We start from the raw sequence: 23,369 nt of genomic DNA on the forward strand, positions 1-23,369 counted from the left end.
ACTTCGGTGTAATACCCTGCTAAGCATTCTGATACGGCATCTATCTCGGCATCTGCCAGTAGAAGCCTTCATACCGGAATTTCCGTCATGGCTGGCTCGGCCAATGTGGATATCATATATGCAAGGCTCAGTATGTGATGAGCAGTTGCTAATGTACCCCACAAAGCTTCTCCGCATTTTCACTACCATGCTGCCATGGCAGCATGGTACAGTTTTCCGGTTGCAGGGTGCTCCGCAAATTGACAGGCATGAGATTGTCTTAAGTAATGGATCGATCGGCAGTTGACTCGGTCTAAAATTTAGAACGCCGAGCATAACAGTTGCTGGTTTTTCAGTCAGCCAATTTGTACAATTTGACTCGTACGACATGGTCGCTAATACCTATGGCCAAGGGGCCTCAAACCGTAAGCAGAGGCTATCGCGCACCAAGCAGAGCACGTCTAAATTTGCAAATAGTTCAATTAGGCAGTACTGATCCAGGAAACGTATTTCGGCTCGGTAGCCAAGACTACGGGGCCGCAGCTCGCTACACATTACCCCGGCTATAATACCGCTATAACTGGGCGATATGCCACCGTATAGCGCCGGGCTACAATAGTCTGCACACGAGTGGTCGCGATGAGAACCCGAGAGATCCGACGAACCGAATCTTTGGAACTAAGATACTGATCTTTACAGACTCAAGTGCTATGTATAGAGCGGCCTGGTCTCGGAGTGACTTAGGGATACAATAACATTCTAAATGTAGATGAATATCGTGACAACCTCCTTGTTTTGATATTCCATCGTTTGTATGTGATGTCTTCCGACTGCACGAGTTGTCAACTTCGGAGCGAAGGATGTGTTTACTCGCTGTTTGTCGAGCCCGAGCAGCCATCTGTTTGGTTTCCGTGATAGGGTCGTAGCCATGTGCGTCATACCCTCCAATTCCCAATACCTCAAATCAGGTGACTATTTGCAGTCTAACTGATGCAATAAATGTCCTGTTCTGTCATATCATGCCCATGTCGCAGCACTACCCCATGCAGGCAGCCTTACTGTACGCGCTGGCTATCCCTGCATGTCAGTACGTCAGACTTACCATGCCGAATTACATGAGCTTCTGTCATGCCTCGAGCGAACCGGCCAAATCCAATGAGAAGGTTGAATAAGGATGCTGGTTATGTTAGGCTATTGCATTGATACTCTGTCGGCAAACTGATGATCGGGGCTCTTGCCGGTCAGTTGTTATCATCAATATAGCCATTCATAATGGAAGCGCTTGCATTGGTATGAATATCTGTCAGTTGGTACGTGGGTCCGTGAATGGAGTCCTAGATGAATACCAGTACATCCGGGCCAGTGCTGACAGCCCATCAAGGTGACTGGACCTTTTAAAAGATCAACAATCAATGGAGAAGAGACTGGAGGAGCTTGTTCTTCAACTTGAACAGCTACGACAAGAGGTGGACATGAAGCAACAAAGAATTGAGTACCGTAATACTATGTAGGTGCCAGTGATGGGGCTGTTGTGACATTGTTGTGCTGATTTGTGCCAGTGAGCTATTCCAGGAACCAAAGATTGCGAACGATAAACTTGAGAAGGATGTGAGCGAGATAGAATTTTTGCAAAAAAGAACTATTGACATTGTTTCATTGAATTCAAAGTAGCCTTGAGATTACGGCTACTAATGGGCAGCCAGTGATCATAGGATCATGGTTGACAACGGAGTTGGTGCTACCTGGTCACAGGTTTGGACTGTCGCAATATGATTGTTAGATGGGACCCTATCTTTAACGTTATGCACTGTTACATATTCTGTTGATGTGCCGTCTACCTGAGTACACCGTTAAGGTCAAGGTCCGAGAAGGAGCAGGTATCCCTGGTATGTAATGTATGTGCTCGTCGCAATGATCGGGGATCAAAGTGGAAAGACGACGGCAATCTCGTGGATAATTCCAAGATTCGTACTTTGATCAGTACGGTGGATATGATGTGTTCAAGCGCACTTGTCTCTTGTTCTGTTATGAACAAGGAGCTCAACATTTCACTCATGGATTGCGAGAAGACTGCTCCAATCCTACAACAGATGGACCTAGAGATGAAAGATGCGCCGGTGAACAGAGCCGAGGGAGGTTTTAACTGGCAACTGAGATGGTCGCCCACACTGGCCTGTATATTGACAGGCTTGTGATATAGGATTGGCGCTGGGACTGATGGGCACATGTCGCAAAAGATCAGGAATTCAGGCGTAGTGCATGTATCATCAATGTATGGCTCTATTACGTAGGCGGGGTATCTCTGAGATCTGAAGAAGTCTCTTCTGTAAACGCCACAACTCCTGCCTATGACTGCATCTAGTACCACTCTTCTTCATCACCTTGATCATACTCATCATAGCCTTGATCGTCTGGATAAGGCTCGTTGTCCTCTTCCTCTTCTTCCTCTTCATCATCGCCTGCAGCACCTTCGGCATCCTTAGATTGTGCGCCTGTCTGCTGTTTGGCCTTTACTGGTGCCTGTCGAAGAGTATCATCACCAACTTCGCTCTCTTGATATTCGCTGTCGGCATAGCTGCTCTGCGCAACACTGCCCGGCCCACCTTCACCACTCTCACCGAAAAGGTTCTTGATGGCGTCGAGATTGATACGTGAGCTCATAGCAAACTTCTTCATGGTCGTGACGGCTGCTTCACCTGGTGTACTGGCAGCGCTGGCGCCTTCGCCGATACGAGGCTTCTTGAGGCGATTGCGCTTCTTCTTCTTGGGACCGAGTGCCTCCATCTCCTTCTCGAACAATTTGTTCTGCTGCTTACGCAACCAATCTTTGTTTGTGTTAAGCCAAATCTGTTCCTTGATTTGGATCTCCTCTGGGCCAAGCAGGCAGTTTTGTACCTCAGGGTCGTTAGCGAATTCATCAGGACCGATGACCTCATCCATCTTGGTCTCTTGAACCGGGAGTTGTGAACGGGCCCACGCTGCCTTGACACGAGCGTGCATGGCCGCTGTGGCTAGCGCTTTCCGATGAGTGTCGCTGGCAGGATCGTTGATGACTTCGTCAATCTGTTGCGTGAGCTGGTCTTCCGCCTCCTCCCACTCTTCGTTGAAGGTCAGGAGTGGCTCAGCCTGGGGCCGCTTGACTCGGCGACGACGTCCAGCTGGCGTCTCATCCTCGTTCTCTGCATATTCCTCTGCTAAATGATCGACTGCTGCCTCACCAGTAGGATCGTCTGCATCCACGCCTGCTTCAATGTCTTTGTCTTTGTCATTGTCATCGTCATTGTCATTGTCGTCAGCAGTCGTGACTCGTGGGGCAGGGGCAGGGATATTATCAGGGTCAAAGGCCTCGAGCATGAGCTGGCCTGTCTCGGGATCCTTTGACCTCTCCAGAAACTCAGTGACTTGGGGTAGCTTGGAGGTATCGGGCGGAGGTAAGGGCGGCGGAGGCATCGACTGTGTGGGCCGACGAGGAGGTGGCATGTCGCTGGGCAAGCTGCCGCTGTGATTCTCGTCATCTTCATCGTCGCCAATGTCTTCAATGATTCGTTTCCGCTTGCGACCAGTCTCGAGTTGACGTTGCTCCATCTTTTGAAGATACTCGGCTTGTTTTCTGTAGAACGAGGGTGGATCGTGGCGAGATTCGAGTAACTCTTGCTTCAAGAAATCCTCAATCGTCAGGTCACTGCTTTCGACCACCTTGAACTCGTCCAATCGCTGTTCGATCGTGTGCATGGTGACTTTGACAACATAAACGATCTCTCTGACAGTTCGTCGGAAGCCCCATACTTGGGCAGCCAAGAAGATACAGGCACCACAGATACCCGAAGGGCGTCTGCCCATGACCATCCAGTCAAGGCCCATGCGCTTGCAGAAGCGTGCCGCGAGCTCGGCAACGTCCCTCGTCATGTCGCCAAAGTCGAGCTTATCACAGAAACGATACATGAGATCCTCGGGAATGATGGCCTTGATCTTGTTGTAGCTGAAACTGTAGATGTCGTCAAGTGCTTTGAAGACATGACCGAGTTCGAACACATTGACCTTGACCAAGTCGGCAAAGTCGATGAGCATGACACGACATCTGTCCTGGCGACGACAGGCTGCATAGAGGCAGACAGGAACAACCTTGATCATGCCACGACCCTGGATCCAGTTCATGCTGAGGGCTAGTTTGAAGATCTGGATGCCTTCGTTGATGACAACATCGGACAACTTCAGCTGACTGGCATACTGTGTCATCATGGTCCTGGCTTCTCGAATGACTCGCTCTCGCGAATCGCCTATGACTCCTCCGATGCGACGCATGCCTGGGCCTCCCAGTCGAGCTGCGGCCTGATCTGCGCCCATGTAACTACCTTGGAGGACGGCAGCACCAGATGCACTTTCACCGAACTGGATTTCGTTGACAATGTCGATACTTTCGAGTTGTCGACCACATCCAGTACAGTATCCCTCTTCGATACCGGCTGAAGGATTGGGACATTGTGGGTTGGGACAAGTACGGCGATTACTAGGAACGACATTTGCAGATGCAGAAGAAAGAGGACCGTCTGGTGCCGGGGAGCCTCCAAGGCTGGTCTGGCGATCAAGTCGAGAGACAGCATCCCGGAGATGATTGCTGGTGGCACCTTTGGGCTTGAAGGAGAAGCCGCCCTTCTTGGTCTTGTTGGGTTTGAAAAAGGACATGGCTGCCTGCGGTAGGACAGATGGGACCTGTTGGGGCAGCCAGAGTCAGCAGGAGAGAGGTTAGTGTCCAATTTGGCATGTGTGACTGCCCTGGCGTTGGACGCCGAGTAGATTATATCAAGGCGCCAAGCCGTGTAAGTGATGGTCGCAATAGGAATAGAAGTCAGGACTGGCAATGCTGGGTGAATGGCAAAATGGATGCGGAAATTGGTGGTGGAGAATGGTGTTCAGAAAGTTTTGGCGTAGGTCTGTTGGTGCAGTGGGCAAAGTGGGGGGCTAAACTGCGCAAGTTTGGAACAGCGCTGAACTCTGAAGTTGAGTGAGTCAAATTCATGGCGGGGGGATTGGAGTTCGAATCGTTGGATTGGCTGCTGTCTTTTCACGTTTTCAACGACCATAGGTTTGAGTATTTACCTCAAATTAATCAATCAGCTAATCCCTCTTGTTCTGTGCAGTCAGAACAAGTGCTTGATCGAACGGTTTCCAACGTTCTTTCAATTCGTGACCTACCTTTGAAGCCAATCCGAGGACAATAAGATTGCTGTGGAAGCTCACAGCTGATGAGCAACAGAGCACCGAGTACCCAGTACAGCCAGCCAGCCGCCCCCATTATTTATGTATATAACCATCAGGTTGGTTGGGTTTACGCTGGAGCTGCTCACTGGCTTGCTCTGCTTCCCTGCAAATCTGCTTTAGAGCGATACCGCTCACCAAAATGCATATTCCAGCGCCCGCTTGTAGCATTTCGTCATACATGGTGTAGCTGCAGTAAATGTCGAGAGCTTATTAGCTCCATGCTTGTACACATAGATTGGGATAATCCAAGCATACAAACTACCATACAACCGTTTTATCATCGTTCCTTCTGTGGCGTATGATCGTTTTCATAGCATGGACGGCCTTGACGACTTTGAAAAGTCGCTAGCTGCAGAGAAGGCTCAGCGCGAGCGTGCCGAAGAGCGTAGCAGTCGCAAGCAGAGACACCACCACGGAGATAGGTCTCGCGACCAAGATAGAGACAGAGACAGAGACAGAGACCAAGACCGAGACCGAGGCCGAGAGCCAGACAGCCAAGGCCACCGTCACCGACGTCACAGATCACGAGACCGCGCTCGAGAACGAAGCGATCCTGAAGACGAGCATCGGCACAAACGCTCGCGACACTCCAAGGACAACCAAGATGATCCGGGAGAACACAGACGGCACCACCATCGTCATCGACACCGAGAGCATGGCCGAGACAGTGAAGGAGATGCGAAATTGACTCAGGAGCAGCACGGTCACCTGAAGGCGTCTGACCCAAAGGCAGATCTGCCCCTGCCCGACGAAGAGATCGCTGCCGAGGATGCGCAACCCGGGAAACTGGCCAGAGACGATTGGATGACATATCCATCCGCCCTCGGCATAGACTATACACAGAGAGGTGCAAAGCGCGAAAAGACACCGCCACCGTCGAAAGAACCGACGCGAGCCATACATTCGCGAGAGATCAATGCCGCCGAGCTACAGCATCTCAACCAGGGCAAGGCCTTGGACGAACTCGACAGACCTGCTCAGCATGACGTGGCGTATACTTTTGGGGACCAAGGTAACCATTGGAGGATGACGAAGCTCAAGGCCGTCTACAAGGCTGCCGAACAGACCGGTCGGCCAGTCGACCAGGTAGCAGCGGAGAGGTTTGGCGATTTACGCGCCTTTGACGATGCTAGGGAAGAGCAGATTGAAATGGACAGGCGCGCAACGTACGGCGAAGGCTATGTAGGCAAAGAGAAACCCAGCGGAGAGCTATTCCAGGAGAGGAAGTTGAAGATGGGCTCTCGCGAGGAGAGACAGCGATCAGCAGACCAGAGAGACCTTGACCAGGGCACCGTCATCCCCGACGATGCTATGATTCGATCTGCAACAACTATTGATCAGTCGGCGCTAAACAAGATGCGCGCTCAGATGATGAAGGCCAAACTAAAGAAGGCGCCAGATGCTGCCAAACTAGAGGCAGAGTACAATGAAATAGCGGCAGCTTTTGCAGAACAGGGACCAGGTGCCGTTGTCCTGGGTGTCATGGAGAACCGACTGCTTGCTGGTACCAGGGGCGAAGCCAAGGCTGTCGAAACCAAACGAGGAAGAGAACGGGGTCACATGGAGCAAAATGACGAGATGACGATCGAAGACATGGTGCGAGAAGAGCGGCGAACAAGAGGTCAGCGAGGAGGCGAAGGGTTGCGATTGGCTGAGCGCATCGCCAAGGACGGAAAGTTCGACGACGACCTCGACTACATGGATGAGAATGCAGAGAAGCTTGCTAAACGCATTCAAAAGTCCGAAATCAACCTGAGAAATACGGCTGTCAACGAGTTTCAGAAGATCAACAGCATACTGGACAAGTGTCAGCTCTGCCACCACGAAGACAAGAATCAGCTACCTGTTGCGCCCATGATATCCTTGGCTACCCGGGTATATCTGACCCTGCCTACTGAGCCGGAGCTGGCTGAGGGTGGCGCGGTCATCGTTCCTATTCAACACCGCACCAATCTGCTGGAATGCGACGATGACGAATGGGAGGAGATGCGCAATTTCATGAAGTGCTTGACACGGATGTATCACGACCAAGGTCGTGAGGTTGTCTTCTACGAAAACGCAGCTACTCCCCAACGACACATGCACGCTGCATTACAGGCCGTCCCAATCCCCTATGAGCTTGGCGATACAGCGCCGGCTTTCTTCAAGGAGGCTATGCTTTCTGCGGATGAGGAGTGGTCGCAGCATAAGAAGATCATCGACACAGGCGCCAACGCGAGGAATGGTATGGGAAAACTGGCGTTCCGCCGGTCCATCGCGAAGGAGATGCCCTACTTCCATGCCTGGTTCACATTGGACGGTGGTCTGGGCCACGTAGTCGAGGATGCAAACCGTTGGCCAAAGGGTGATCTCTTCGCGAGGGAAATCTTGGGAGGCATGTTGGACGTTGGGCCAGATGTGATCAAGAGACAAGGCCGGTGGCACAAAGACGACAGCAGAACCGAAGCTTTCAAGAAGAAATGGCGAAAGTTTGACTGGACCAGAGTGCTATCTGATGGTCAGTAGAAAGCATGCTGCATAATACCATCGCTATTACTATCGCAACCACATTTGACACGGGGCATACATCAGGTCCTGCTGAAAGGCAATAGCAAACTTTCAAAGGGGTATGGGTGTCTTGAGCAAATGTTGCTTTTGTAGTACTCCCACCTAATGATCTTGTAATACATAAAACGGATGCTGAAATCATTCCCGCTGTAAGACCACGAGCAGACCCATTATGCCCAGCATGACCGTCTTCAACCACGGGTGCTCACTTAACATGATGGTCACATAGCCCACGAAGGGAATGTAGCCAAACACGCTGCCGATGATGTCCTTCCTCTCCAAATAGTCCTGGCCCACAGCGTACAGTTCCGTGTCGTCGGCGGCATTGTTGTCTCCCTTGGTCAACAGCTTCGCGTGCTCGCCCGTGCCGAACTTGCGCACCACCCTATGCACGATGGGTATATCCTTGTCCCTGACGTTGTAGACGACCACCTCGCCGACGTCGGTCTCGGAAAGGAAGTTGCGGTTCCAGAGGAACAGGAGGTCACCGCGTTGGAATGCGGGCTCCATGGACCCGGAGAGGACAACGACGATGGGGCTGGGTGAGTCGGAGATGATGGAGAGCCCTTTCCACATCTGCACAGAGTATCAGTGTCAGGCGAGCAAAAGACCAAGCAGCGCTTGCGACGAATGGCGACGTGTAAGCCGGCGGCACGTACCATGAATGCCGTAGATAGGATCAGCCCGAAGTTGAGCAGTTGAGCAGCCGCTTGTCGCGGATTCTGTAGGCCGGAGAGCATCTTGGCTGTGTTGCAATCTGTGCAAGAGTCCGTGATGAGTGGGAAAGTCCAATGGGAGGGAAGAAGAAGTCGAATTCGTGGCCGCGCCGAAAGACCAACGTTCGTTCGTCGGAGACAGCTTATTCCAACTTTTGGTTTGGTGAGGTGGCCTCAAAGCTCCAGGGTGTGCACTGCACAGCAGGTATGTAAGCACTTTAGCGATGCAGTACATTAAAAGTAAGCAGACACCGCTCCAGTTGGAGGCTCTGCCACCTGCAGGCACAACTTGTGGTGGAGTTGAGGCTCCACTGGGGGATTGCTTATCGGCGATAGCAGTAGGCCGGCCGGCCGCTATTTCCAATCAGCTGTGCTGTTGCTAGCAAACAAACACCAACCTACTTAACTAGTTAAGTTGTTCGTGTTCGCGAGAGTGTTGACGGCAAAGAAAGTCTCGAATATTTGAATGCCAAATGCGGGTTGTTTTTATGACCTCTATATCGAGAAGATCTCCCATCGTGGTAAAGTCCTGGCGCGTTTCGCAACAGTGGTTCAAAGCTTTCATGACTTTTTCTTTTTGGTCCGAAAACATGTTGTAACATGCATGATAGGTGTGTTAGCTATATTCACATGATTCTGCTATTGCGGCCAGGAGCAGATTTCTATGAGGGCTTAGTAGGCGACATGAATAGAATAATTCAATAACTTTAATGTTCCTTGAATGTCAATTTGTTTAGGCGGGCTCGGTCTAATTGACACGTCGCCGGCCTCATAGAGTACTTACACTATCACCACTATCGGCCTTGCAGCGGACCCTCGGATAGAATGCAGTCACCTGCTTCCATGATACGTTTCCGACCACAACGTCACTCCAACCGCCCATGTGCTCGCATGAGTAGGTAACTAATATGTTCCCTGATTGCGACCGGCTGCCTACTGTGGGCTCAGACACTGGACCTATCCATAGGGGAAGTCGCGATTGTGTAAAGGATACCAGGTGAACACCGCCGCTATGTTGAGATGCCTCACTTGTAGTTTCACGATACATGATTTCTGCGACAACTCAAGCAGCTCTAGGAAGGATCGCGGATCACACAAGTTCGGAAGCTACGCCAACCTCAAAAGTCTCGTTATGGTTGTACACTAAGGCTCAGAAAGCCCTTACTTCGAGCAGTTGTTTCAACTAGTACAAACTATCGCAGTTTCCTTCAATACACTCCAGCCATGATAACGCAATGACTGCGCTATGGCATGTTTCTGCATCCTTTCCAAATCACTCCCCTCAATTGTAAATCCCTCTCCCAGACCATATTCTCAAGTTCAGCTGTCTTCAGGCATTTCATTCCTATAGAGCTCCTCCATGCGTTGTTCTGAACTAGCAATTGCCTAGATTACACTATTATATCCATACCCTTTCTCTTGAGAATCCATCCGGCAATTAGGTGGCCAGTGTCCAGGGAGTCTGGACTCAGCAACCAATCCTCAGCTCAATCGATGGACTATCGCCCTTCCACCCTTGCCACAATGTCAGAGAACACCCCCCTAATGCCGCGCCCAGCAAGCGCACCACAACCAGACAGCCATGTACGTTATGGACCTTCCCCTTCGTGCTTCCTAGGATTGGAGGGTAAAGCCGCCCACTGATACGATCAGCACATCTATCTTCGAGCTTGTCACTCATCATGGCGCTTTATCAGCCCAAAGCTCCTTACGCTTCTCCGTCTTCTGGTCACAGGCTACCTGATCGCAGTCGCCGGTGTCTCTTTGAAGTACAAGCTCGAAACTAAGGACAAACATACCAACTGGAGAATTCCTTTCCAGTTCTCCACGGTGTCATTCCTCACGCTCCTCGCATACAACCTTCAGGCCGCAGTAAGTCGACAACCTAGCCCCAGGACTACCGCTGTCGAACTCGAAGCCACCATGCTGACTCATACTACTAGCTTTGGACACTTATGCATCTGTTGTTACCAGAAGCTCCCCAGCAAGATCCGTCTCAGTGCGAAGGACATGTGATGAGAGCAAAAATCACCAAGGCATTATCACCTCCCGCACAAGCTAGTTGCCCAAAGCGTCGCTTCTTCTACAGCTTGTTCTACACTGTCGCCCATGTTTTCACCTTTACCAACACCATTCTCTACTGGGCTGTGCTTGTCCCATCAGGACATGGTGGTTTCAAAGCTCCGAAGTTGCCGCACATCCATAACCCTGGCACAAACTCAACGTTTTTCTTGTACAATCCAAGTATGTAGACATGCTAGACATCTACACTTATTTTATCCTTGTCCCATCCCGAATTTGGGGATACAAAAGTAACATCTCCTAGATAAAGGTCTCTTTGAAGAGGATGACATCAAGGCCTTCAGCATCATCAACGTCTGGACCATTACCTCGATCATAGGCTTTCTTGAGGTCTTGCTCTTCAACAGTATCAGACGCCAGACAGTAAGTTGTTCTACAGCCTGTCAAATCACATCATCCACTAACACATCACACAATAGCCTGTCGCAAGCCATTCTGTGGGTGTTGTGTTGGCTACTGCGGCATATCTTGCTTGGGCCGGTCTTGGAAAGCTTCTCACTGGCCACGCTGGGCTGTTCTTCTTGGACACCAAGATGATAGGCAGTACCAAGGCCAGTGTTGCTGCAACACTGGGGTTCCTCGCATTGACGCCTGGAAGTAAGTGAAGAGACCCCTTTAATGGCCTTACACCACTGATGACCGCTTGCTTGAACAGTCTTCACCTATCTATATGGGTTGATCGCCATGCGGGAGAGTATGACTGCACGTCAAGCAGCTCAGTGACCAAAATGAGGGATCATGCGCAAGACAACGCAATGCCAAGCAACACCAACGGGACACCTTCTCCTGTGAGTGTTCATTGGGTATAAGAATGTAGGCGCCGGCGTCAGATAGAGATGGCAATCTGCTGTAGCACATGGCATGCAGTATATCATGTGCTCCATGACCATGTTCACGACGTGGAGGCAAGTTAAGCTTAAATTGACCCACGTTCGGTTTTAAGGTTCCAACTTCGGTTTAAGGTTGTTTGGGTCGGGATGTAAGTTGGCAGAGTGTAGAAAGCATTAATTGCACAAAGATTATCAATCATCTTGTCTTCCTGCTGAAACCAATTGCAGTCCGTAGACTGCGCCTCCAGCTGCAGATCCCAGTGTCGCCCAACCGAATACGTGTAGCTAGACCTGCTGACAGCAGTTTCGTGGCTTTCTCATGGACAACAAACGCGAACCCGTCACCGCAATCGAGTGGCGCACGACCGTAGAAGCGTGCGTTTTCATTAGTGCCCAAGCCACCTAGTCTAAGTCGATAAAACTAAGTATTTGCCTAGGAAGGTGTACGGAGTATGTGCTCGCAAAATGTTTGGATATAGACGAGAGCTTGTATGGAGCATGTTCGATACTGTTCCGAGAGGCTCACTGAGAACCCCGCCCATCATCCACAAATCGCTGGCTCCATGTTGGCCCCCAACCACCGCCCGGTCGCCAAGACTTAGCCAGCGCATCCACAACTACGGAGTACTGATAGCGCTGTCGCTCTATTAACTTGTTCTACGATGACGTATTCTATCAAATGCACATCCTTACACAAACCAGACCTAAAATTTGCGTCAATTCAAAGGCGACATGAGTGAATTAAGCTTGTTACAACGCATGCTCTTTGAGTGCTTTGATCAATTCGGTTACCGACGCGCCCAGATCAAGAGGGCAGTGCTTGCTAGCAGTGTGTGAATTGGCCATTCAGAAAGATTCGTCCCAATGTCTAAATACCTAAGGTTAGTGCCACGAAGGTGGCCCAATCGTGCAACTAACTTAGTCTAGACTAGCACTAAAGCGGAGATCTACATATGTAGTTACTTGATGTGCCTCCAATGCCGTTCGCATTCGATCGCTATGTATCTTCTCCGTTCCAAGTGTTCGGTCCAGCGCACACACATTTGCTGCCTCAGTATACCTGACCACGCAGCAGCGACACCGCATCACATGGCTCATGGAAGCACTGTTGGTATGTACTCCATACACACTTGTATCCTTCAAGCTGTTCCCGGGTATAATTGGGCTGCATGTGCCGTCGCACAAGCGCCTCCATCGCAAAGCTCTAGGCCGCATGGAGGCGACCAGCAGGGCTGTTGATGCCTGTCCTAAGAGACAGTTCACCGTGGTTCACCAGGATTCACACAGCAGATAGGCGAAAGGACTAAGTCATGAGTGGCGAATCAACAGGCAGACTTGAAGTTCTTGGCACATGTTGCAGCGCCGCCTACACAGTCACAACAATCATCCTGGTCGCCCAGACCTCCCAGAAATCAGACCCCTGGCTAAATATTGTGACATAAATATCAACAACGTGCCCCTCCATTCTGCTCTCTCTTCCCTTTGCTCTCCCTCCCCACACCACAACCAATTGGGTCGCAAAGTACCAAGGATATCTCCAGTGTCATTCGTTTACCTTCGAACTGTACTCTGGAATATACCGCACGGGCCCGTGTCAATCATTTGTGTGTCAACTCACATTCACTCTCTATAAGGAAACCGGAGTCCTCTCCGAGCCAACAATTATACGCTCTTTTCGTCGCTCTCTCCAACGTCATACCAGAACATAAAAGACAGAAAACAGTCGGTCCTGCTTGATTTCCTGTATTCAAGAGTCTTTTTAGTTTCGGTTTTGTATTATTTCGAATCATCACGTCTTGATTTCTATCACCACTTCAATCAGCTACCACAGTCATGTTCAAGCGCTCGTTCCGGACCCAGGATCGGGTGGAAAAGGCGTCGAAGTTGAAGAAGTCGAACTCGATTCGAAATGATCCCCAGAAGCTGTCGAAATTGCAGCGGTCGCTCGAAGAGAGCATGCCTGTGAAGAAAACTCTCAGCTCACCTATCGTCACTCTAACGGTGGGCCGAGAAGGGCGACTGTTTGCGGCGCATGAGGAAGTTTTGTGCCAGTCGCCGTACTTTGAACGCGTCTGCCAGAATCAACACCTCAATGCGCAGAGTAAGAGGATAACAATTCCCGACGAAGAGCCTGAGGTCTTCTCGGCTGTGCTTGAATACCTTTACAAGGGCGACTACTACCCACGCTTGCTTCACAACAAGCACCGAAACTCTTGGGAACTTGAGGACGCTAGTCCAGCCACGGGAAGATCACCAGTGCCATCAGAAAACGGAGGCGGCCGCGGTGCCGTCGAAGCAACAATTTACATGTCCGGCGAAGGGCAACACCTTCTCAGGGATACCGTCATATATTGCTCAGCAGAGAGGTACGGCTTGGAGGAGCTCAAGCGGCTGGCTCTGCGCAAGCAAGGTCTCCAGAGCGGAATCGATGTCGCCACCATTCTGCGCTCAGCGCAATATTCCTATGACAACACGCCGGACTCGGATTCGCGGCTCCGCGCTCATTATCTCGCCCTGATCATCCGATGTCGCAAGACATTTAAGAGGAGCGGAACCATGCAAGCGGAGATGGAAAGGGGTGGTAAACTTTTCTTCGACCTGTTCGTGGCCATGTGCAACCATCTGGACGACGTCGTGGAGATGAGCAATGCTCGGACACCAAAGTCGATTTAAAGGATGTCAAGCGCTTTGTGTCATTGAACACTGGTCATTCGGGATACTGATTTTATGGGTGTTCTTTTCGCGAGGACTTGAGTTTTGCTACGAGGTATATGATGATTTTCGTTGTCTCTTTCCCCACTCAATCTCTCCCAGATTGCACTCATCAGATTGGAAAACCATTTGGGAGATTTTCATATAAACCTCCACTTCTCCAGAGGTTGGCCGACCTATTTGATGAAAAAGATCTTTCACGGAGAGGGGGCATGAACGTACACGAATTCTCTCATTGCCTACGTCTCTCTCCTATTCTAATGACCCGAATTACAACTCTACATTGTCTTTATCCATGGAATTTTTGGACAGGTTTTTATTTTATTGCACGGAAGGCTTGTACCGGGTTTTGATTTTCCGAAATCGGTTTGCTTGGCGGTAACACGACATCAGTTCAAAGATTGGGAAAGTTTACAACTGAAACTGAAGAAGTCTGTCGTTTAAACTGCGTTGCTTAAAAATTATTTTTTTTGGCGTACGTTGGATTCCACGGAGCGGCTCCTAGCGAGATACTCTTGGAAAATATCGTCGCCTTGGGCAGGCGGGGAGGACGAATGGACCACAGGCTGGCGCGACCTCTTCGCTGCCATGACATCTCCCATGTCAAAGATTGTGTGACATCTAGAACTCTTGTTGTGAGAGGAGGGAAAGATAATCGCTGCATTGGTTCCTGCTGTTGTGAAAGCGGGCAGTATGGATCGAGGATAGTCTAGACGGCTAGCTATAATCCTGCGTCATCCCTAGTGGATGGCTCCCCTGACTTGAACCCTCGTCAGGTTAAGGTAAAGAGAATCCGGCCACCTCAAAATATGTGTCTTCATGTGTCAATGCTCTTGACGTGATTTATCATGAGAAAAATATTCCATAGCGTCGATGGCGATGATTGAGCGATCATTAGGTAGTAGATCATATTGAGTAAGTTCGGCTTGACAACCTGGTCGTCCAATGGGGTCCAGATCACGCTAGATTACGGCACAGCATACCCATTTGGAATGTATATAATGCATCAGTGTGTCTATATAGACGATATCGACATCTCATAGTCATTATCATGTCCAGTAACACTTGATGTAAAGAAAAGAGTGTATTGACTGGCCTGTCTACATTAAAAGAAAACCGCGCAAGGGGCGCAACGTGAGGGGAATTAAATCATACGTCGTAACATCGTAGTTGGTTCACGCGCTAGGCTTTCGAAGTCCCCGGTTCGTCTTCCTCACTAGAAGCCCATCGCGACATTCATTTGTCCTGTATCTCCATTTGAGTAAACGTCCACCCAGCTATCCGCCTTCCAAATTTTCAACTTCATTGGATGCGCCCCATGATCAATTTCCACATCATGCTTAGGTCGAAGGGGAGGTAGGAGTGGTGATGGTAGAGTTGTCCTGGATGATCGAGTACCTGATGTTGTCAAGGGCAGTCGTTCCGACGACATTACCATCGTATTGTGTTGCCAATCGAAGGGTGCTAATGCCAGCACCGAAGGCGCCTTTGAGCACCGCAGGGGCCAAGGCGAATGGAGATGATGTACCAGTGGGGTTAAAGGTGAGGGTCTGGTAAGCGAGGAGCCTGTTAAATGTATCGTAGCCAGCAACTGCGACCCTGCAGCTTACAGCACCAGTGCCATCTGCGTCGGCGCAGCCGAAGAAGAAGGACGACACCCCAAAACTCTGGGTTTTGGATCCTGAGAATCTGGAGGTGATAAAAGGGTTGCTGTTGAGTGTAGTGGTAGCTGCTCCGTATGCAGCAATATTCACCGGTGATCGAGGCTGGAGGGCGGGTAGGAAAGCATTGGTGACAGCGGCTATATTCATTATTAGCTAGTCTGATTTCCTCTAGAAGTAATGTTGGAATACCAACCGAGGCCTTTGAAGAAAAGTCCACCATAGTATCCAAGCTCGGTAATAGTGGTTCCGCTGACATTGAATCTTTCGAAATCCGCAAAACCTGTCAGGTTCGTAACTACACGTGGAGCGATTTCTCGTGCGGCAATATCAACGTCACGCTCGCTGAGTGCAAGGATATCGCGGGCATCAAGCTCAAGGGGGTCAACGAGTGGCGCGCCATTGGCGAGAGCTGCGGCCAAGATGGTGTAAGTTACGATGTTCTTGAACATTTTGAAGGAGCTTTTGGGCTTCTTGGTATGGTTGATAGTGAATAACGAAAGACTTGTCTGGTGGCGAGTAAACTGATCTGCGAGCTTTCTGAATGGCCTTCCTTACTACAGATTGCAGCGCTCCTTTTATACACAATCTTAGGCTTCTACCATCTCATAGATCAAGATAGTAAGCTTGATAATGGTAACGCATCATGCAATGAAATTGCCGCGGGCACCATGCATCTCGAGAGTATTACCCGATGATCTGCACCAAAACGCCTTTCATACAGTTAGCATAATCTGATACTCCATATGGTCGTTGCTCGGGCGTTATACTCTTCGACTAACTTCAGGTCAGCATCCGTCATCACGATGGTATAAATGGTACACGGCATAGCCTCCTTGTAATGTTGCTAAAGTGAGACTTCATGCATTCCAGTCTAGGTGGATGGCCAACAGAAACAGTTGCGACATCCCATCTATTCGTATAAATTCGAAGTTCCCGTGGCATGTGATGGCCAAATAATCTATGATTCGATGCATTGTTCGTCTTGGTTAGACATATCCACATATCCGCATATAGCCACGACGCACATCCCGTGCTAGGAAAGGGTCAAGGTCCATGAATCTCGATGAGAACAGCTTTTCTAAGATTTTGTGGTCGGTCTGATGCCAAGGACCGTGTTCAGATTCGTGTACAAGGTGAATTGGGACGACAGTCATCGAGCGGTGAAGCACCATCATCCAAATTCATGCGGCGGCATTCGTTCTTACATCCACCATTCTACGACAATGGCTGAAATTGAGAATTTGGGCCAGAGACACGACACCAACGTTGGGGCGAGACATTCCCGCTTGTCAAAAACTCAGTCATGGAAAGAAAAGGCGCAGTCGCAACGTTATAAATATTGTTGGCTCGCATAGTGAAGAGGCTGCCTGGGAATTGGATAAAAAGAAATTGGCTGCAGACCAGCCGCGCGAGCTGAAAGCTTGGCAATGTTAGTGCGCCAGTACCCATTGCCACAAACAGCTTGACATTTATTGCCGCTCAACACTCCAGCGCACGACTGAGGAACGGCCGTAACAACTATGTGCTGAGTGCATTTCTCACGCCATACGGTCAGATACACGAACCAGGTCTGTTGCCTTTTGTCTCAATTATCATCTTCCATAGTGCAATCCTCAACAAAGACCACATCGAATCACTGTTAGTGTCAGAAGGGTGGTGACACCTTTGATGCTACAGCTTAACGTCACCCGGACGCCGCCCCGGTCCAATCTACTGTAAGGGCGAGCTCCATTTTTGCCTGCAGAATGCACGGCAAAGCCTCATCCCGAAGCTAAGAAGGGGCATATGTCAGGCAGGAATACTTTTCGAGGTACACCGACAATGACGTGTAAAAACAATATCAGCAGAAACATAGACTCCAATAGAATTAGAATTGGTATGCGAAACACAAATGTTAATGGAAATAGAAATTGCTTGTAGGTAATTAAATCAATTGGCAGTACAGAAGATGATGGACTATGCCGAGTCTGCAGTCACCTATCAAACATACCTGACGATTCAAATCATATTCACTCGTAGGGACTACTTTTTCTGTAATAAAAGCAAATTTCGATGGTTGTTTTGAACTTTAGGTTCAATGGTGAGTATCACACCCAGAGTATCCTTTAAAACATATCCTGAAAGCAGTTCACATTAGCGGTATCATGGCGCCTTCTGGCCTTTTTAAAATTTTTATATCTTTGGAAATACAACATATTTATTGTCGAAAAAGCAAATCCGCTCAGAACATGTCATCATACTCTGATGAAAACGGGAGTGGCTGAGCCACCGAGTCCCTAAGTCCACCGTATTAGCATGAGCTCCTTGTTTAATATCCAGCAAGAGACCCCAGGATACTCTGTTATTAACTTGAGCTTAGACAAAACTAAATATTTCCACAATAAACACGGGACAAAATGGATAGATATTGTCGTTAGGCACGTCCGCACTAGACTGGTAAGCAGGGGATGAAGGTGCAACTGAAAGGAAGCCGGATGTACGGCAAAGAGGAAAAGAAAGCGACACGGATTACAGCGTTCGCTCTCCAAGGTGACTCTTTTTCTCCTTTGGATGGCTGTAACTCATCAAACATCGACGAAATTTAGACTCTAGAAGCCTTCGTAATGGTACAAGGCACCATCAAGCGCCACTGTGAGTGTCAATACTGGCCTCGAGTGCTTCCAATAATAGCCGGTTCTCCTTATTGAATATGTTTGTGGTATTTAAAAATCATATTAGTCTAAATGACACACCGTTGTCCGGGTTTTGTCAATTCATGACCGACTGGAAGCAGGCAACGACAGCCCATACTTGACGGCATGACCACAGCCCGCCAGCCGCTCTAGTCATGCAGTTACCAGGTAATGCACCAAGGCATCCACCGCATCAACATCGCAAACTACCAGTCTCAAATTTAACAGTCACATTGCTAAGTCTTGCAGAGATATAGTGTTTGTTCGAATGTTACAACAATAGACACAGCTCCTACATACTCTTAGATGAGGATCATGTGACGGAGTCTAATAAAAACAAACTGAGCAAATTGCTGCGAATGGATTGTGCAAGGCTGTTCCTAGAACCATAATATACCTTTGATACTAAACGCGTCCTCTTCGTGAAACCCCAATCCCGCTATATCTGCCACTCCACTGCGAGTTACAAATTCGAGCGCGTTAAGAATGTGGTCAATGCCTGGTTATATCCACTATGTCTGTAATCCTCTCACGCATAGGAACTGACGGAATTTTCCACAATGGTGTTTCTTTTGTCTCATCTCACGTTTGTGGCGATAAGAAGCCATCGGGATATAAAGTGATGGGCTAGTAAGCAAACACTTCACTTGTTGCCCAGCTCGACTCCGTACACACTTTGTGCTCTGATTATCGACACCAACGTGACTCAATCGAAGCCAAGATACCCCCATAACTAGCTTGGTGATTCGGCAGTCTTCCGCTGGTTTTTCTCATGCCTATAAAAGACGAAAACTTGTTGGGTCGGCGGCCGTACTTTGAGCGACATGTCACCCGAGCTGGAATGCACACCTCCAACGCCTTTTTCCTCAAGGGAGAGTCTATCCCCCTAAGGTGACTGCATCTGATATTGAAATGACTCGACCATCTCAGCCAAAGTTCGAGGTGATGACGGTCACCTCCGAGAATCTCGTCATTAATTTTTGCCGAGTGGAAATTCCGAAGTGGGTGGATGAAGCCCACCGGGCTTTCCGATGCACTCCGCATTCAAAATTGTCTCCGATGCGGGGACCCCAGTTTGCAGGGATTTATAGTCCACTGTACTCTGCATCGGCTATTGATAAATTTCTCCGCCTCTCTAGCATCTCAACCCCTATTGGTAGCGTTTGCTCTTGATGGCTTGTAGAAGAAAGAGCTTGAGCAAGGGTTCTGGCTGAAGAGTCGTTATGATAGGTCAGACGTCGAACCATCGGATCCTGGCTTCCTCGTCAGGTATTTGGTGGAGCCGGCGACATTGATCGGCTCCGCCAGAACATAAAGATACTGGTATCTGCCTTGTTATATGAATAAGGCCTCTCCCTGGTTGTCTTGCGAACAACCTCGAGATGTGCAGACATCTCTGCATGACAAAGTGATGCATTCCATACTTACTTATGGGGCAGTCGCTGCCATGCTGCCGTGCGTGATCAGCAGCACGGTTAGGACCACGATGTTGGAAGTACCAGCATACCCATTACCCGGGGCACCGATAGTGGGGAAATCTTTCATATCATACTCAATCGAATTCGCTGACTTGGATGACTTTACCGGGAATCGTTCGTTCGTCCACCGAGTCTTATAGACCGTGAGAGTACGTAGTCGGGCTAATAGTTGAAAAGCACTCCGAATCAGCTGTCAGTCAATTTGATCAACAACTTGAAGGACGTCGGCGGATCCTACCCAAACATTCGTGTTGGTGGTACAACTGCCAATTATGCAGTATTCGTGAGCGATCAAGAGGAACCCATTATTCTCCACTACGCGACTCCCGGAGCAGATCAGCCTTACAGTGTAACATGGGGCCCAACATGGCTGGATTACTTTGATGTGCTCCCGGAGGGCATTGAGTATACACTTGGTCTCAGCTTCAATTCTAGCACTTTAGGACAAACTGAGACGATCCAGGAGGCGGCGGAAGCATATTCGGTGTTGAACCGCAGCCTTTATGCTTTTGAAGTTGGGAATGAGTTTGACGGTGACTACCCCTGATTCGTTCTAGAGGTATCGAAACTGATAAGATTGATGCATAGCATACCCAGTGGATCGAGAGACTCAAACATGGAAGTTGCAGACGTACGTGGATCAGTGGCTCGAGCGCACCGATGCAGTAGCGGCGGAAGTCATCGCTGACCAGGACGTCGAGGCAATCTTCCAAGCTGGTGTTTTCGTTGCACCCAACACGGTCAGCAATGATAGCAGTTGGAACCCGAAGGCTGCCTTCGAAGACGGCATTGCCACTACAGGGAAAGTAAAATCCTTCAGTATACATCAGGTTCGTCGGATCGTCTCCACACCTAAACAGATTTATTACATGGCTAACATCTGTACTAGTATTTCGGTGCTGCATGTAGACCAGTAAAACCAACTCTGGCCGATTCCCTGCTCAATCATACGTATTTAACATCGTACATGTCTTATCACGAAGAGATGTCAACCTTCATCACATCGCATGGAGTACGCTATGTGATTGGAGAGACCAACTCGATAGCTGTGAGTAAGCCAAGTGAAATTCCTTTTGCTCATGACTAAGAACATCTCGTAGTGTCAGGGTCTGGCAGGGGTGTCTGACGTGTTTGGCGCTGCTCTATGGTCCATTGACTACGCCCTATATGCAGCCTCGCTCAACGTATCCTCTATGTACTTTCACATGGGGCTCGGGTATCGATATGCAGCGTGGCAACCAGTAGTCAACGGAACCAATCAGGCCGGACCTCGTCCTCTGTACTACGGCAACCTCATTGCCGCATCAACACTCGCGGGCGGCGACAAGCAAGTTCGTGTTCTCGCGAACGAGACATCCTTCACCGCTTATGGGATCTATAAGAAGACTGAGACCACAGTTTTACTGGATAAGATCGTCCTGCTGAATCTGGTCCTGTACAACTCGACAGTAGGAGGTGAGCGGACCAGCCTAAGTGTGCAATTGCCGGAGAGCGTGCTCAATGGTAAGAGTTCTGCCGTTGTTCGACGGTTTACAGCTCCTGGCGCCGAATCGACTCAAGAAGACATTGAATGGGCCGGTAGGAAGGTCTCAGACGATGGGGTGATTGTAGGGCAAGAAGTTGTTGAGCTGCTCAAAGGCGATACAATTCGAATACCAGCGAGTGAAGCGGTCGTTATCTCCTTTCGAAAGATATGTCGGTAGCTTATATATTGTGCACGCTATTCAGCCCCTTCTATGAATGAAGAATTCCAGTTTTGAAGTAGTTATTCTCGAAAGCTACGGTGTTGTCGACTCGACGGAAGTCGCTCGAAGTTGGCTAATGACGAGGAACAGGAAGGGATGAGCATGGTTCATAAGCTTATTGAAATGATGTTGAGCGAACTCCAGCTGTAAACTATAAAAACCACCGCAGAACGGCACCATCAAAAAACGGCGTCGAAAAAAACGCAAGTGAAAGCCACCTAATTTTACTCTATACGATGAAGCCTTCATATAAATGGACGTGTCGACCTCATCGCGGAGGGGTGTCTGCAAACAATGCAAGAGCCATGAAATCAGGCCATTTAGCTCCAGCCGCAGCATTCTCAACCAATCCACGGATGCGTAAAATATCTTCTTGAGTGAGCTCCACAATACTGGCTGCCGTATTTTCTTCAAGGTACTTGATTTTGCTTGTTCTATGTTGCTATTAGTGGACGCTAGCTCAACCCTGCCGTGTACTATGCTTACCCTGGGATCGGGAAAATATCATCTCCCTGGCTAAGCAACCAGGCCAAAGCCAACTGCCCAGCCGTGCAAGACTTGCTCGCAGCAATCTCCTGAAGGACCTTGACTATTTCCAAGTTCTTAGGAAAGTTTTCCTCTGAAAAACGTGGGAAATAGCGGCGAACGTCAGAGGCTTCAAAATGTGCACGACTCTGGATCTGGCCAGTCAGAAGGCCACGCGCCAGTGGGGAGTAAGCGACGACTGCAACACCTAGTTCGCGACAGGCTTCAAGAACACCAATCTTGGGGTCCTCTATGTCAGTTGTGAAGGGACTGTACTCCATTTGAACGGCGCTTATGGGATGGACTGCGCATGCCCGGCGTAAAGTTTCAGCGGATACTTCAGATAGACCCAGGTAGCGGATTTTGCCTTGCCTTGAGGGTACGTCAGATTAAATATCCAATAAGCATCAGCATGTGATGGTGAAGCTTACTGTTTTAATTTGACCATTTCATCAACAATATCTTCTACCGGAGTCGAGCCATCGAGGCGGTGGGGGTAGTATAAATCGATGTAATCGGTCCCAAGTCGCTTCAAGCTTTTATCACAAGCTTCCTGTACATACGCGGCGTCTCCACGGAAAGACCAGTCGTTTGGACCATACCAGATAGCGCCGAACTTAGTGGCAAGGAAAATGTCCGATCGCTTGCCGGTCTGGGCGAACCACTTTCCCAGAAGATCTTCGGAATCCGCCTAAAACCCCCTTCTGTCAGCACCGTAGAGTCCTACATCATGTAACACATACATAAACGTCGCTGCTGTCCCAAAATGTTTCACCGATCTTGTGGGCATGGTCTAGGACAGCAAGTCGCTGCTCATCCGGCCTCGGTGCGCCGTAAGAGTAAGATAGCCCCATGGTGCCGAAGCCGATGCGCGGCACCATGGGCCCGTTCCTACCTAGCGGCCGAGTCGAGACTTCAGGCATGTTGCAGATGAAAGTGTGATAAGTTGTCCTTGATCTGTGTGTGTCGGCGTTTTTAAATTTTAGGCGGACGTGATAGCTAGTGACGAGTCTTGCAATGGAGTGGGACGGTCATCTTTCTGAGAGACAGGTCTCAAGAAATAGCCGCCTTAATCCGGGAGGTTGAGGCTTATATACTGTTCCTCGTGTTGCTTTCAGCGTTGTGAACGGCTTGCGGAGTTGCGGAGTTGCGGACCATAT

The 23,369-nt window shown here is 49.4% G+C and overlaps 8 protein-coding genes across 8 annotated transcripts; 4 read left to right on the top strand and 4 right to left on the bottom strand.

Annotated features, from left to right (window-relative positions):
- Window positions 1-2,232: 2,232 nt before the first annotated feature.
- BKA67DRAFT_579951 (uncharacterized protein) lies at window positions 2,233-4,865 on the bottom strand. The gene has a single exon (XM_046103808.1). It carries the CDS (start codon window positions 4,660-4,662, stop codon window positions 2,338-2,340), a length of 2,325 nt encoding a protein of 774 aa, XP_045953062.1. The 5' UTR covers window positions 4,663-4,865; the 3' UTR covers window positions 2,233-2,337.
- Window positions 4,866-5,370: 505 nt separating this feature from the next.
- BKA67DRAFT_629685 (CwfJ C-terminus 1-domain-containing protein-like protein) lies at window positions 5,371-7,743 on the top strand (the record flags this gene model as incomplete). Its single annotated transcript, XM_046105581.1, has 2 exons — window positions 5,371-5,629; window positions 5,780-7,743. The coding sequence occupies exons 1-2, from the start codon at window positions 5,554-5,556 to the stop codon at window positions 7,741-7,743; spliced, it is 2,040 nt and encodes a 679-aa protein (XP_045953063.1). The 5' UTR covers window positions 5,371-5,553.
- Window positions 7,744-7,923: 180 nt separating this feature from the next.
- BKA67DRAFT_525405 (microsomal signal peptidase 18 kDa subunit) lies at window positions 7,924-8,525 on the bottom strand (the record flags this gene model as incomplete). Its single annotated transcript, XM_046098660.1, has 2 exons — window positions 7,924-8,361; window positions 8,445-8,525. 2 exons carry the CDS (start codon window positions 8,523-8,525, stop codon window positions 7,924-7,926), a joined length of 519 nt encoding a protein of 172 aa, XP_045953064.1.
- A 1,500-nt stretch (window positions 8,526-10,025) lies between these two features.
- BKA67DRAFT_662960 (uncharacterized protein) lies at window positions 10,026-11,306 on the top strand (the record flags this gene model as incomplete). The annotated part of the gene is made up of 6 exons (XM_046108102.1): window positions 10,026-10,085; window positions 10,155-10,373; window positions 10,445-10,745; window positions 10,828-10,946; window positions 11,003-11,180; window positions 11,239-11,306. 6 exons carry the CDS (start codon window positions 10,026-10,028, stop codon window positions 11,304-11,306), a joined length of 945 nt encoding a protein of 314 aa, XP_045953065.1.
- A 1,940-nt stretch (window positions 11,307-13,246) lies between these two features.
- Window positions 13,247-14,086, top strand: BKA67DRAFT_594914 (uncharacterized protein; the record flags this gene model as incomplete). The annotated part of the gene is made up of 1 exon (XM_046105105.1): window positions 13,247-14,086. One exon carries the CDS (start codon window positions 13,247-13,249, stop codon window positions 14,084-14,086), a length of 840 nt encoding a protein of 279 aa, XP_045953066.1.
- A 1,111-nt stretch (window positions 14,087-15,197) lies between these two features.
- On the bottom strand, window positions 15,198-16,400 carry BKA67DRAFT_649851 (uncharacterized protein). The gene is made up of 2 exons (XM_046106028.1): window positions 15,983-16,400; window positions 15,198-15,926 (listed from the first exon to the last, which is right to left on the bottom strand). The coding sequence occupies exons 1-2, from the start codon at window positions 16,236-16,238 to the stop codon at window positions 15,466-15,468; spliced, it is 717 nt and encodes a 238-aa protein (XP_045953067.1). The 5' UTR covers window positions 16,239-16,400; the 3' UTR covers window positions 15,198-15,465.
- Window positions 16,401-19,947: 3,547 nt separating this feature from the next.
- Window positions 19,948-21,642, top strand: BKA67DRAFT_540064 (uncharacterized protein; the record flags this gene model as incomplete). The annotated part of the gene is made up of 5 exons (XM_046100725.1): window positions 19,948-20,057; window positions 20,117-20,472; window positions 20,528-20,769; window positions 20,829-20,987; window positions 21,040-21,642. The coding sequence occupies 5 exons, from the start codon at window positions 19,948-19,950 to the stop codon at window positions 21,640-21,642; spliced, it is 1,470 nt and encodes a 489-aa protein (XP_045953068.1).
- A 70-nt stretch (window positions 21,643-21,712) lies between these two features.
- BKA67DRAFT_410910 (aldo-keto reductase) lies at window positions 21,713-23,247 on the bottom strand. Its single transcript, XM_046096752.1, has 4 exons — window positions 22,953-23,247; window positions 22,641-22,900; window positions 22,171-22,581; window positions 21,713-22,118 (listed from the first exon to the last, which is right to left on the bottom strand). The coding sequence occupies exons 1-4, from the start codon at window positions 23,130-23,132 to the stop codon at window positions 21,953-21,955; spliced, it is 1,017 nt and encodes a 338-aa protein (XP_045953069.1). The 5' UTR covers window positions 23,133-23,247; the 3' UTR covers window positions 21,713-21,952.
- Between the last annotated feature and the right edge of the window lie 122 nt (window positions 23,248-23,369).

Source organism: Truncatella angustata, assembly GCF_020726525.1.
Source record: "Truncatella angustata strain MPI-SDFR-AT-0073 chromosome Unknown BKA67scaffold_9, whole genome shotgun sequence".
Classification (NCBI taxonomy): Eukaryota; Fungi; Ascomycota; class Sordariomycetes; order Amphisphaeriales; family Sporocadaceae; genus Truncatella; species Truncatella angustata.

Excerpts from the sequence above, each read along its gene's own strand:
- BKA67DRAFT_579951 (XM_046103808.1), bottom strand. The coding sequence starts at position 4,662 with ATGTCCTTTTTCAAACCCAACAAGACCAAGAAGGGCGGCTTCTCCTTC.
- BKA67DRAFT_410910 (XM_046096752.1), bottom strand. The coding sequence starts at position 23,132 with ATGCCTGAAGTCTCGACTCGGCCGCTAGGTAGGAACGGGCCCATGGTG. Across the intron at positions 22,582-22,640 it reads GAAATGGTCAAATTAAAACA|GCAAGGCAAAATCCGCTACC; the intron begins GTAAGCTTCACC and ends CGTACCCTCAAG. Across the intron at positions 22,119-22,170 it reads GATATTTTCCCGATCCCAGG|AACAAGCAAAATCAAGTACC; the intron begins GTAAGCATAGTA and ends ATAGCAACATAG.
- BKA67DRAFT_649851 (XM_046106028.1), bottom strand. The coding sequence starts at position 16,238 with ATGTTCAAGAACATCGTAACTTACACCATCTTGGCCGCAGCTCTCGCC. Across the intron at positions 15,927-15,982 it reads ACTTTTCTTCAAAGGCCTCG|CCGCTGTCACCAATGCTTTC; the intron begins GTTGGTATTCCA and ends TAATGAATATAG.